A 14808-nucleotide genomic window follows, 5' to 3' on the forward strand; every position below is an offset into this window, starting at 1 on the left:
GTTATTGCGGTGTTTATTTTTTCGAACCACGTTCGATTTTTCAGAAATTCGCTTCCGACGTGTACACATCTGTGGCTGTGATTGACAGGTGGGTCAAAACTCGCATCGCAATTTCGTGCCGTATATTCGCATCGCTCTTGATGTGAAAGGACCTTAAGACCGACGTTGTCAGGCATGCTGTGAGACTGGTGGATTTACGTGCGGATAGTTGATGGCCAAGACAAACTTGGTAACTGAAGTCTCGAAAACTAGAAACGCTGAAGCACTTGATAGCTGAGTCTGCAAGGTTCGAAGGTTGGGGACTGTTGCAGAGTGTTGTCGCGAGATGAATCTATGGACAACTGCAGAGGACCTGCAGAACCGAACCTTTATAGATCCCGAATATGACATCACCTTGTGTTATGACATCACCAGGGAGACCATCCGAGAGGCATGATTTAGACACTTATGAATCATGACATCATCACCGTCTGCGACATCATCAGTGATCTATGACATCATAGTAGGAATGATGACATCATCATCATCTAACAGTACCCCCCCCTCTACGCCACCCGGCGCCCGATCAGACGCAAGGAAATCCCGAATGAGCACAGCGTCAAGGATGAACCGGTGGGGAACCCAACTGCGCTCCTCGGGGCCGTATCCCTCCCAATCCACCAGATATTGAAACCCGCGACCCCTGACCCCTGCGTCGCCTGTCCAACAGCCGCCGGACCGTGTAGGCAGGGTGGTCGTCGATTAACCGAGGCGGCGGGGGAGCTGCTGCAGGAGGGCACAAGGGACTAGAGTGTACCGGCTTGACCTGGAATACGTGGAAGGTATGGTTGATGCGACGGAGAGAAGCAGGCAGAACCAAGCGGACAGCCGCAGGGTTCACAACCCGCTCAATAGCAAAAGGTCTGATAAAACGGGGTGCAAGCTTCCTGGACTCGACCCTCAAGGGAACGTTCCGAGACGAGAGCCACACCCTCTGACCCGGCGCATAGGCTGGGGCCGGTGTGCGGCGGCGGTTAGCCTGGACTTGCGTCCTGGCAGAGGAACGTAAAAGTGCTGCACGAGCCCTCTTCCACGTGCGACGACAGCGGCGCAAATGTGCCTGCATGGAAGGCACCGCAACCTCCTCCTCCTGGGAGGGAAACAAGGGGGGCTGAAAACCGAAGCAACACTCAAAGGGAGACATGCCGGAAGAGGCGTTGGGGTGCGTGTTGTGGGCGTACTCAACCCACGGCAACTGGGAACTCCAGTGGGAGGGGTCAGCAGCTGTGGTGCAACGCAGCATGGTCTCCAACTCCTGGTTGACCCTCTCGGCTTGACCATTAGTCTGCGGGTGATAACCCGAGGAGAGGCTGACAGTCGTACCAAGAGCCAAACAGAAGGCCTTCCAAACCTGAGAAATGAACTGGGGTCCCCGATCGGACACAATGTCAGACGGAATGCCATGTGCTCGGTACACGTGTAAAACCAAAAGGTCCGCTGTCTCCTTGGAGGACGGGAGCTTAGGGAGTGGGATAAAATGAGCCCACTTAGAGAATCGGTCAATGACGGTCAAGATGACTGTTACGACCAGGCATAGTTAAGACCACTTGGTGCAACCGGCCCCAGGTGTGTTTGTTCAAGTTAGCCTTTGAGGACTGTTTGTGAAGTAAACGACTATGAAAAATATTGATTTGGTGACAGAGAAACAAGATTCCAGTTATGGAAGATAAATGTAGTTAGCCGCAGAGGCGGCTGTGGCTCAGGAGGAGGTAGAGGGGGTCGTCCACTAATCGCTTTGGATAAAAGAGGTCGGTGGTTCGATCCCCGGCTCCTCCAGTCTGCATGTCGAAGTGTCCTTGGGCAAGATACTGAACCCCAAATTGTTCCAGATGGTTGCGCCAGGACGTGGTAGCTTGGATGCATGTAGGTGAATGTAGGCATGTTGTACAGTAAATGCAGTCCATTTACCATAAATACTTTACTGCAAAAGATAGAAGCACTAACAGCTCATTCTGTCACATAGTCAAACACTGATTAGGGGCAAGACGACACTTTCTCGACTCTAGGGGCCATAATTAGTACGAGGTTTACTACTGTAAGTACAACCATATGCAAATCAAGGATGTTGCCATTTTCCAATTAGAACACCTGAGGCATTACAGCTCAGGTAATGTACTGAGTGTGCATGTGTGGCTCGCCTTTTGCACAGGTGAGAGAGCAGACTGTGACTCTGAGCAGCTGAGCCAGAGGAGGTGAAGAGCTCACACAAGCTTCTTCAATGCAGATGTTGTGAGAGGAGATGAAGAGCTCACACAGACACGGCTTTCTCTGCCGTAATGCAAACGCTTAGTAAACATGGCCCCAAGTCATCTTCAGAGCTTTTCCCTTCTGCATATTCTGCTGCTATTGACTTAATGTCAGTTTCCACTATATTCCCATGGGAATAACCTGCACAGTAAGAAGACCACTTCTTAGGCTCTCCTTCATGAGAAACCACAGGGGGCGCCAGACCTCATCTGACCTTTCTTTCTGTTTGAGGGGAGGGTGGGGGGGGGCACTGCATTGCACATCTTAGCACTCTCTCTCTCTCTCTCTCTCTCTGTCTCTCCCTCTCTCTCTCTCTCTTTGATTCTTCATCAAGTTGATTTTGTAATTCCTCGTATCTTACCTCTGATCCCTTTTCTCCAGCTGGTCCAGGCAGGCCCATCTCCCCTCGATCACCCTAGGAATACATATACACCACATTACATATACACCACATATACACACATATACACCACATATATACCACATTCAGTCTGTAAAGTCACACTTATAAATGATACATATACACCACATTCAGTCTGTAAATATACACCACATTCAGTCTGTAAAGTCACCCTTATAACATCTCCCCTCAATCACCCTAGGAATACATATACACCACATTACATATACACCACATATACATACATATACACCACATTACATATACACCACATATACACCACATTCAGTCTGTAAATATAGACCACATTCAGTCTGTAAAGTCACCCTTATAACATCTCCCCTCGATCACCCTAGGAATACATATACACCACATTCAGTCTGTAAAGTCACCCTTATAAAGGCAGGGTAAGAATGGTGCTTCTTATTAAATTAAATTGCAAGGAAAGAACAAGCCATTTCACCTTCTCTGCTGCCAGTCCTGTCTCTCCCACAGGTCCGATGAAACCGACCAAACCCTGAAATACAGAGACTCAAGTTTGGATGGATGTATGGATGGATGGATGTATGGATGGATGGTGGATGGATTGAGAGAATGCAATTATTCTATACAGTAAGTGGCCATGCCAGAGTTCCTTACTCTTTCCCCCACTGGTCCAACGTTTCCTGTGATACCGGGTTCTCCCTGCGGGGACGAACGTGGTGTTAGTCAATTGTTTACAACAATCACTTCAAAGTGTATAATGTTTTTTGAGAGCTTGTTATTTGCTCACCTTAACTCCCTCTGGACCGATCTTCCCAGGAAAACCTGTTCTTCCCATTGTTCCCTGAAAAAGGACACAGCATGGAGAAGAGCTTTTCTTATGAGATGAACGTTTGAAGAGAGAGTTGAGAAGTTGGCTGATTGCAGCGGCACAGGTAATAATGGCAAATTGGCAGGCTGTGCAAGTAATCAGGGGCTGTTAATGTTCCTCTTGCAGAGAGAGCAATTTCTAGGGTTAAGACAGGGCCAAGTGCTTTTTAACCAGCAGCGACTCTGGGTCAGAAACATCTATGTCCAACTCATCCAGACTTAATGACTCAACAAGCCCAACGTTTTACTCCAGAATGGTTGGCAGCTTGCGTGAGACAGCACAGACTCGCACTGTATTTCATTCAGAACCACACAGTAAAAGCAGATTTGTGTAGTAATATGAGAATTTATATGACATCGGTGAAATATATAGTTAAACATGTTTCTCCAGGGTTGACCGCAGCCATCTGTTTTTGTGACTTCTTATCACCTGATTTAGATTTATATCGAGGTCTGACCACGTGAAACCATGTCTCCTTGACATAACATGAAGAAAGAAAGAAAGAAAGAAAGGAATAATAGAGCAGTATACACAGGGGAAACTAAGAGAAAGACTAAAAGTATAAACTCTTAAAGAAGTATTTGACTCATTGAAGTTTTCTTAATTATTCAATAAAGTGTTTGAGAAATGATGTCAATGTTTGTATTTCTGTTGTAGTCCATTAACATCATCTAGCCATTTATGTCAGCTATAAATTCATCCAGCTATTAACTGGGTGATGTTATCACCACCTGGTGGCCAAGAGCAGGGACTGCATGCTGTCCTTCACTGTACGAGAGCAAAAATCTTCAGCCTCCAGCTATATGCATAGTATTGACCCCTGACCCCTGTAGTCTGACCTCATTATCGTATCGCATATACGATAATGGCTTCCTTGGCACTTTTTTTAACCCTTTGATACCTGATGCAGCATTTGCGTGTATATCCCTCATTTGTGTGTGTATCCCTTTAAGACTTAAAGTCTTAAGTCTTAAAGGGATACACACACAAATGCTGCATCAGGTATCAATGGGTTAATGTACAAAGCCATCATCGGGCGACTCCTTGGTAAATGGTAAATGGTAAATGGCCTGCATTTATATAGCGCTTTTATCCAAAGCGTTTTACAATCAGTAGGTAGTCTACATTCACCCATTCATACACCGATGGCGGCAGGCTGCCACGCAGGGTGCCTACACACGGGAGCAAGGAGGGTTAAGTGTCTTGCCCAAGGACACAACGACAGCAGTTGGGAGGGAGCGGGGATCGAACCGCCAACCCTTGCGTCATTGGCCGACCCGCTCTACCTCCTGAGCTAAAGGATTGAAATCCTTGGCTATTTCAATCGTATCACAATTTCATGCAACTTGCACTCTCAGAATGTATGACTTTTCACTGTTCCTCACCCTTCCTCACAATTTGGTAAGACTGCTTTGAGTTATTATGCTCCATGGTTCTGGAATCGGTTCCGGAAAGATGCAAACCTGGATCGCTTCAACCCTCTGGGTGCTTTTTTTAAAAGTCTGCTGCAGTCTTTAAAAACTGACGTTTGTAGCTGTTCTACTTGATATTGTATTATACTGTATATATTCATACTATATATATTATTACTATATATATTATACTGTATATATTCATTGTCATTTTATTTTGTGGTTTTGTGTTGTATTGTTGTAACTTCTGTTTGCTGCTCTCTTGGCCAGGGCTCCGTTTCAAAAGAGATGAAAATCTCAATGGAACTCCCCTGGTTAAATAAAGTATGAATAAAATAAAATAAAATAAAATAAAATAAAATAAAATAAAAATTTAATTTAATTTAATTTAAAAAGTATTGTTGGAGTTGGATAATACTAGCGTCTGCCTGATGCAAGCAAAGAAAACTCCATAACAATGACCTACTTGTTTCCTTAGGTCAATTTCAAATGAACTTCCATGCAGTGCAACAAACTCTGCAATCCTTAATCAAAGTTAAGCAATGACCCTCGACAGCATAAATACTGCATACAAGCGATTCAGCTAGTCTTAAAGTGAAACTCAGATATACGTGACTTGGACAAGGCCATGTATTGTTTAACGTAAGTTGAACATGACTTTAGACTCAATTTCACATGATATTATCCCTCTCGCTCTCATGGAGTTACATAAGGTTGCCTGAGCCGCAGGCCGGCAGCTGACAGCGTGCCAGTGTTCCGTTGTTCTAACTACAAGGCTCTTCAGCTGAATATGAATTAGCTTGTCGTACTGCAAAGCATGCGCGTTGAATTAGATTCATGTTACAGTTGTGTTTCCATGGACTGAGAGCCATTCTGCTCTCTCTCTCTCTCTCTCTCTCTCTCTCTCTCTGTCTCTCTCTCCATTTCTGGCAGGGACTCTCCATTTCTGGCACGGAGTGAAACAGGGAGTGAAACAGGGTCTTGACTGCCAGCGGACGACACTGTCTGCACAGTGTTAGCATTGATAGCATATAAAGGGGATGAATGAGAACATAATCAATGCATGCAGAGCGACATGGTTTGATTGTTGTGTAAGAAACACATCCAAACACCCAGGCTTTGTTAAGAGACCAGAGAGGTGACACAGTGAGAAGGTCCACGGCCTGAAGATAAAGAGCTCAGCCTAAACACAAAGCAGCTATCGCTGAGTGATCCCTGTCATCTGCTCTCTCTCTCTCTCTCTCTCTCTCTCTCTCTCTCTCTCTGCTTCCTGTCATGTGCTCTCTCTGCTTCCTGTCCACCAGCCAAGCAAGTCTCACAACTCACCTCCAGTCCTGTCGGCCCCGGTGGTCCGAGAGGGCCTTCATCTCCCTGGAAACACACATGAAATTGATGTCATGAGCATTGATGTATCGATGTCATGTTTTGGCACCAAAGACAGTGTTTGTGCCATATATCACGTTTTGTGCCATAAAGACAGGGTTTGTGCCATACATCACATTTTGTGTCTTGTTGTGCTTTGTGCGTGTTGTAATGTGGGCTGTGTCTGTGAGTCGTACCTCTAACCCGGGAACCCCTCTTGGTCCTGGCAAACCTCTGGCTCCTAGCTTTCCCTGGGTGAGTAGAACAACATGTCACATGACTGGTAACACGTAAGAAGAAACTGTTTATGGGCCCAGATAGTGTTAGGTAGGGTTAGGGTTAACCTCCAGATAGTGCAGCGGTAGATTCCCTGCCTACCAACACGAGGGTCGCAGGTTCGAGCCCCTGTGTTACCTCCAGCTTGGTTGGGTGTCCATACAGGCACAGTGTCTGCGGGTGGGAAGCCGGATTAAGGGTATGTGTCCAGTTAATCTCCTCGCTGTCAAGTGAAAAGAAGTGGCTGGCAACTGCACATGTTTTGGAGGAAGCATGTGCTAGTCTACAACTCTTCCCAGATTGGCAGAGGGGGTAGGTAGAGCAACAACTGGGATACCCTAACAGGGAATTGGCCAAGTACAATTGGGGGGGGAATGGGAGGAGAATATCCCCCGACCCCCAAAATATATTACCGGTATATAGTCATATATACACACACATATATATATATATATATATATATATATATATATATATATATATATAGTGCCATCTCTTTGTCAGCAGAATTATGGAATAACTACTGTTCCGATATTCATGGCAAATGCATGGAAGGGTGCATCATGGGCCATTGAAGAAGCAGATCTGGATCTGACTCAGTAGCAGACTGGACTCTTGGCCTTGGCGAAAGTCTGCGTTCTCAGAGTGCACTTCTAGTTATTATTATTAAAGCAGCTACGAGCAAGATTTTCGATTGTTATTAAACAGTCTAAATTTAATATCGATGCATCACATCTTACCTCTAATAGTAGACGATACCAACGCAGAGTAGTCTCGCTTGAACCCTGAGTGAATCGGCCAGTGTTAGTCTGTCTGTGGCCAGGGCAGATCAGGAAGTGAAATGAAACGGTTTGCAGCAGCCACTTCGGCCATAACCACAAAATAACTTCCAAAAAACCTGTTAGAATATAACGAGAGATGTTCGCGAGAGTATGCATGGCGTTCTCCTTGTTTATGGTATGTTGCTAGGCAGCGCGAACGGGTGAAGGCAGGCAGCTGCGTTTCACTTCCGCGTTTCACTTCCGGGTTTAGCCGGTCCGGCGGTAAGGAGAGAGAGAGAGAGCCCCCTGGTGACACGAGTTTAGACAGACACAGACTTAATAATCATCAAGAGAGCAATCTCCGATTCACACGGCTTTGGTCTCAGCTACTATTATAGGTAAGATGTGATGCATCAATATTGTAATTATACTGTTTAATAACAATCGAAAATCTTGCTCGTAGCTGCTTTAAAAGAGTAGATAAGTTTTGACATGCATGATAGTCATGTTTCTTGCTCACCTTTGGTCCTTCAAGGCCGTTCTCTCCTGGTGGTCCCATGTCACCTGGGAAACCCTGTTTTGATCAATGAAAAAGTGTCCAGACAGAATGTGTATTATAAGACAGCAGTACAGAGTTAATATAATAATATAATTAATATAATATAATATATAATATAATATAATATATATATATATAAGACAGCAGTACAGAGTTAATATAATAATATAATTAATATAATATAATATATATATATATATATAAGACAGCAGTACAGAGTTAATATAATAATATAATTAATATAATATAATATATATATATATAAGACAGCAGTACAGAGTTGTGTATTTGTATCTACTCATTTTTGTTCATGTCTATAGAAAGTGCAGATAGTGACCTCAGGTCCTGGGGGGCCAGGTGCACCATCAGGGCCTCTCTCTCCTAGCCTGCCCTGTAAAAGAGAGACATGGGAGAACATGAGAAATCCTCACCACTCTTGAGCTGAGAATGCAGTTAAACGTCCTCAAACAAGGGTATTTGTATTACACTTGACACGCTTATAGGGTCTTATAAGGCCTTATAAGGTTTTTGCATTTTGGGTTATTAATGTGTTTAGTGTAGTTAGTTGGAGAGTCTACCTGTGGTCCTGGTTTCCCATGTGTGCCTGGTAAACCTGGAACCCCCTGGATGCCCTGTCCAACACATAAACCATATCTTAAGAGGTAAGACAGACATGATTCAGAAGCATAACGCAGAGCCTTGATTTCTTCTCTATGGTAAAAGACATAGGACATGCATGACTCTGCGCAGTATCTCCACTGTCTCACGGGACGACTCTGTTCTCTCAACAACAAGGGTTTGATTTTGCTGACACATGGAGACCAATGGACCGGGGGTTACATAAGAATTTCCATAGGCTGGACAACAGACATCTGGCCAAGACATCATTCAGCAAAGGCACAGCTCTGCAGCCAAGGCTGTCTAACCATGTGTGTGTTGCAGCGGCGGCCATACCTTGTCTCCTTTGAACCCGATCTCGCCCTGCTCTCCGGGAATCCCGACTTCACCCTGACGGAGGTAGGGGGCGACAGAGAGAGAGAGGTGGGGATGAACAGACGCAGGCGGATGGACAAAGCACATTAGGGTCCTGCTGAACTCTCACTTTGTCGTATCACATTCGGCTTTCAAGTCTGCACAGATTAGCGTACAAGCTACCAAAGTGCTGACAGCACAAATGATGGCCAGAACACCAGCCAGCTTCTTCATGTGGTGTCGATCTGTCTTCAGGAAGGGATTGATGCCGATTGCTCCATAACACCCACATGTCTTATAGACTGAGCCAGTGTTCAACAGATGAGCTCCCCAGTGACCACTTAGAAATGCATGGGAGGAGAGATGTACATGTAGATCTACAATACTGTACAACCGCTCTCATTGATAAGATTGATTACAAAAGCCAGTCAAATCTCATGCTTTATACAGCTAGCAAGAACCTTCTGAGGCTCTGCATGGGTTTGGCCGAAGCTTTATACAGCTAGCAAGAACCTTCTGAGGCTTTGCGTCGGTTTGGCCGAAGGTGGGATGTAACCAAAGCATGCTGTATGTTTAAAGGCTGGAGAGAGATGGCTAGGGTACATATCCATCACATGCTGCTGTATGTTTAAAGGCTGGAGAGAGACGGCTAGGGTACATATCTATCACATGCTGCTGTATGTTTAAAGGCTGGAGAGAGATGGCTAGGGTACATATCCATCACATGCTGCTGTATGTTTAAAGGCTGGAGAGAGATGGCTAGGGTACATATCCATCACATGCTGCTGTATGTTTAAAGGCTGGAGAGAGATGGCTAGGGTACATATCCATCACATGCTGCTGTATGTTTAAAGGCTGGAGAGAGATGGCTAGGGTACATATCCATCACATGCTGCTGTATGTTTAAAGGCTGGAGAGAGATGGCTAGGGTACATATCCATCACATGCTGCTGTATGTTTAAAGGCTGGAGAGAGATGGCTAGGGTACATATCCATCACATGCTGCTGTATGTTTAAAGGCTGGAGAGAGATGGCTAGAGTACATATCCATCACATGCTGCTGTATGTTTAAAGGCTGGAGAGAGATGGCTAGGGTACATATCCATCACATGCTGCTGTATGTTTAAAGGCTGGAGAGAGATGGCTAGGGTACATATCCATCACATGCTGCTGTATGTTTAAAGGCTGGAGAGAGATGGCTAGGGTACATATCCATCACATGCTGCTGTATGTTTAAAGGCTGGAGAGAGATGGCTAGGGTACATATCCATCACATGCTGCTGTATGTTTAAAGGCTGGAGAGAGATGGCTAGGGTACATATCCATCACATGCTGCTGTATGTTTAAAGGCTGGAGAGAGATGGCTAGGGTACATATCCATCACATGCTGCTGTATGTTTAAAGGCTGGAGAGAGATGGCTAGGGTACATATCCATCACATGCTGCTGTATGTTTAAAGGCTGGAGAGAGATGGCTAGAGTACATATCCATCACATGCTGCTGTATGTTTAAAGGCTGGAGAGAGATGGCTAGAGTACATATCCATCACATGCTGCTGTATGTTTAAAGGCTGGAGAGAGATGGCTAGGGTACATATCCATCACATGCTGCTGTATGTTTAAAGGCTGGAGAGAGATGGCTAGGGTACATATCCATCACATGCTGCTGTATGTTTAAAGGCTGGAGAGAGATGGCTAGGGTACATATCCATCACATGCTGCTGTATGTTTAAAGGCTGGAGAGAGATGGCTAGAGTACATATCCATCACATGCTGCTGTATGTTTAAAGGCTGGAGAGAGATGGCTAGGGTACATATCCATCACATGCTGCTCAAACACAGGCCAATAACGGGAATATTCAGATCACCTTATCACCTTTCAGTCCTGGTTCTCCTGGGTTGCCGGGCACCCCCTGCAAAAAAAAGAACAACACACAGACACGCGGGTTAGAAAGGGACTCCTCCCACAAAACCAAACCCCGCCTATTGTATGTTCAGCCTTAGTGGTGACACACTGGCCACTGTTGTGTGCACATGTGAAGAAGCCAATCAGCAGCTCATCTGGCTCTCTGACCCCTGTTCACTGGTCCTTCTCCAAAAGTAACTTATAGTTTCTCTACAGGTCACAGACGATGTAAGATCGATAACAGTTGGTGTGTGTGTGTTGGTGTGTGTGTGTGTGTGTGTGTGTGTGTGTGTGTGTGTGTGTGTGATTAGTGATTACCTTCAGTCCATTAGGTCCTGGAAGGCCCATCTCTCCAATAGGTCCCATATCACCCTGGCACCAGAAGAGGAGAGAAATAAAAAAAACAATCTATCAGTGACACCTCTGCACAATTAATCGAGATCAAGATTTTGGCTTCCCACAAAACAAGAAAATCGAAAATCGAGATAAAATCGTGATAAAACGTGTCGCATTCCGTTTAGCAATGTTGCTTTTGTTTGGTCTTGCGTTGTAATTCCAGCGCACCCCTTTCACTCACAGTGGTACGCTCTGCCCCTCCTCCAAAGCCCAAACACGCTGTGGTGCGTGTACTTTCAAGATTCAAGATTCATTTGAATAGATTAATTTGAATAGATTCATTTGAATAGATTCATTTGAATAGATTCATTTGAATAGATTCATTTGAATAGATTCATTTGAATAGATTCATTTGAATAGATTCATTTGAATAGATTCATTTGAATAGATTCATTTGAATAGATTAATTTGAATAGATTAATTTGAATAGCCATAGTGAGTAATCATATTACAAACGAGGAATCTGACTTAGTGCAGTATGCAGCACAGCGATCACATCAAGAGCAGTAGATGGAGCAGACAGAAAACAATATGAAATTATAAATGATAAAGTGCAAAGTAAAAGTCCTTTAAGTGATATATAATGGGGGGGTATGGTGGTGGTGGTGGCGGGTATAGTTGAGTTGTTCAGTTCGAGTCGTGTTTGTCTGCTTAAACCTTCATTTAAACCTTGTCCAAACCTTCCTTGGTAGAAGATGACAGTTCAAAGAAATCCAGCGTCATTTAAATCTTATTTAAATGTATCAGTTCAATAAATGCATGATGTTCCCAAAGTCAAAGAGTAATCGTGTTAAATAATCATGATCTCAATATTGATAAAAAATAATCGTGATTATGATTTTGACCATAATCATGCAGCGTCTCATGCAAATTACAGCAGAACAGAGGGCCTTTTCATTGACTTTCATTAAAAATACGGTGTCCCACACACACACACACACACACACACGCACACGCACACACACACACACACACACACACACACACGATTTTGGCATTCATCAATAGTAAATTGAGAACAATATAATAACTAGTACCCGCCGGGGATGAACGCGCCACAACTCAATTCGGTGCAGAATTGCCATAAATGCTAATAAAGGGCTTAAATTGGGGAAAATTGGAAAAAAGTCCCTGCCTGTGCCGATGCTCAATGCCCATGTGCAGTTTCAGATTGATTGATTGGCCAACCTGCTGGGCAGATAAATGGATGCCAGGCAGACGGACGGACGGACGGACAGAGTTTTCCTCATTAGTGGGATTTCCATGATTAAATGCCAGCACATAATAATGCGTAATAATATTCAACCAAATTCAGCAGAGCAGAAATGGACGAAGCAATCTGAAGTCAAGTCTCTCATCAAATTCTGCTGTGAGTATTTACAGACGCTGTGAGTCTAATGAATAAATGCTTGGGCTAACATATTATGTGCAGTCACTGAGAACAGAACCAGCGCTGAGCTACATGGCTACATAGCAAAAGCTACAGGAGTGCAATGCTCAGGGCAGGGGAGCATTCTGAGAACATGTACATTCCCTCTACAGTTAAGCAGACTGATCCAAGTTAGACTTGATCTGCTTCTGTCTCAGAAGGTGACAGAACCAATGAGAGAGCAAACACCTTCATGAAGTCTCTCTGGAGGAGAGGTGTTCATCTCAGCAGAGAACATGGGCAGAAGAGACCCAGCAGGCTGCTAACAGCTACCTCATCTCTGCTCTCTGCAATGAGCTCCAGGGTGGCCTTGGAGAGGTGTGTTACATATGTCTCTATGTGCATCATGTAGTACTTGTGTAAGAGAGACAGCGCTTACTCAAGTATACACACTGTGAACAAGTCTGTCTTAACAAGTCATTTCATGTGCTGTTAAGCCTTAACATCTGATTTTGTGAAGTGGAGGGGGAAAGTGTATGGGAAGATAACTGTTTCCAATTCAAATAAACATGTTTTTAGAATCAAATCAATGTTGTGTATAAAATGCAAAATGGGCTTAAGTGTCCTGTCCTGCTCTGAATTAATCTGCCTTGTTGCAAGATATTGAAACTTATATATTGAGGAGAGAAATGGCTGAAAAAGTGAAACTGCATTGGAATTGAAGGGGATTATGTCACCCCAGTGGCAGAGTTTTTAATTTGAACCATTTTAACACATTGAGTGCCAGCCATTTTTTCAATCCTGTAGGTAAGTTGTGCCAGGTTTTTTTTTGAGGATTCTGGCTCATTTTACAACAGCCGAGGATTCTTTTCTGTTAAGACTTCGTGAACACCAATCATCTAAAAATAACTAATAGAATGTGTGCTTTCTCTGTCTAAAAGAGTTAGTTTGCAGAGTTAGTAGTTATGTAGATATTAGCCGTTGAGTACAGCATGGTTTTAGCGTATGAGACAGCAAGCTGAGATAATCGCAGTTTTGTGAAATTCAATCAAACAGCAGAACAGTCACCTGCCTGTGATTGTGGGTGCCCTTGGGCGAGTCTGCATACTGTATTGTGTGTGTGTGTGCGTGTGTGTGTGTGTGTGTGTGTGTGTGTGTGTGTTCGCGCGTTGCTCCGCGGCTCTGGGGGGAGGGGATCTCTGTCCGTTCTTTGCCCCCGCGGCGTGTCTGTCTCCCGCTCTGTGTGTGCTCTCTCTCTCTCTCTCTCTCTCTCTCCTCTCTCTCTCTCTCTCTCGGGACTGGGGGGAGGGGGAGAGAGAGGGAGAGAGTGTGTGTGTGTCTCCGGGCTCCTCCCTCCGTCTGTGCTGCGGGGGAAGGATTCTCCGCGGCCGTCTGGACTGTAAAACTGTTTCTTGAGGTTTGAGTAAGCTTTTGCGATTCTGGTCTTATTTATGCGCGGGGGTGCTCGAGTGTGTGTGTGTGCGCGCGCGCGTGTGTGTGTGTGTGTGTGTGTGTGTGTGTGGGATCGAGGGAGTTTTCGCCGAGCTGCTTCCTTGAAAATTACACTGTGGCTTTCTCCAGCGCGCTGGCTGGCTGCTCTGGCTGTGGCTGGCTGTGGCTTTCTCTGTCTTGGGAGAGAACTGTCGCCACTTAGTGGTCGGTAAAATAGATTATACACATTCTCTTCCTCCAATAGTGATATAGAAGACGTAAAAGGGGTTGATTGATGTCCCACCGTCAAAAAAAAAAATGTTTATGTAAGACGAGATAGCTCGTCTATGGCACTTAACCGTTGGATTATGTAAGACGAGATATCTCGGCTATGGCACTCAACGTGTTAAGATGCAAGACTTAATGACTTGTTAAGTCAGCCATTTGTGTGTACTTTGAGGAATGAGTGGGGTCACTTGATGTTTATAGATCCCTCGTCTGTTCAGAATGACGTCCTGTAGAGAGAACAGGCAGTCAGAACAATAGAGAGAGAGAGTGAGAGAGAGACAAAGAAAGAAAGAAAGTGTGGTAGGCCATTTTTCCTCCTCTATTTCTTCCCCTCTTCCTTCGCGTTCCCCCTATCTATTTTCCACATCATGTGTTTTCCCAATGGTAGCTGGTCCTTCACCCATAGCAAGCCAATCGCAGGAATAAAACATGATTCTATGTGCATTATATGTATTTATATTATATTATTATATGTGGATATGTGCAATATGTGCAATTACATTTGAAACAAAATGCTGGTTAATTTGAAAACCTTGAT

At 44.6% G+C, this 14808-nt stretch overlaps 1 protein-coding gene across 1 annotated transcript in view; it reads right to left on the reverse strand.

Annotated features, from left to right (window-relative positions):
* Nucleotides 1–14808, reverse strand: part of col27a1a (collagen, type XXVII, alpha 1a) — a gene marked incomplete at its 5' end in the record, with an annotated part of 167936 nt that overhangs the window by 51046 nt on the left and 102082 nt on the right. The window contains 12 exons of the mRNA XM_083657807.1: nt 2648–2701; nt 3150–3203; nt 3326–3370; nt 3459–3512; nt 6278–6322; nt 6511–6564; nt 7871–7924; nt 8247–8300; nt 8488–8541; nt 8864–8917; nt 10749–10793; nt 11105–11158. Coding sequence (XP_083513933.1) covers nt 2648–2701; nt 3150–3203; nt 3326–3370; nt 3459–3512; nt 6278–6322; nt 6511–6564; nt 7871–7924; nt 8247–8300; nt 8488–8541; nt 8864–8917; nt 10749–10793; nt 11105–11158 — 621 coding nt within the window. The remainder of the gene's footprint in view (nt 1–2647; nt 2702–3149; nt 3204–3325; nt 3371–3458; nt 3513–6277; nt 6323–6510; nt 6565–7870; nt 7925–8246; nt 8301–8487; nt 8542–8863; nt 8918–10748; nt 10794–11104; nt 11159–14808) is intronic.

This window comes from Poromitra crassiceps, assembly GCF_964638095.1.
Source record: "Poromitra crassiceps genome assembly, chromosome: 21".
Classification (NCBI taxonomy): Eukaryota; Metazoa; Chordata; class Actinopteri; order Beryciformes; family Melamphaidae; genus Poromitra; species Poromitra crassiceps.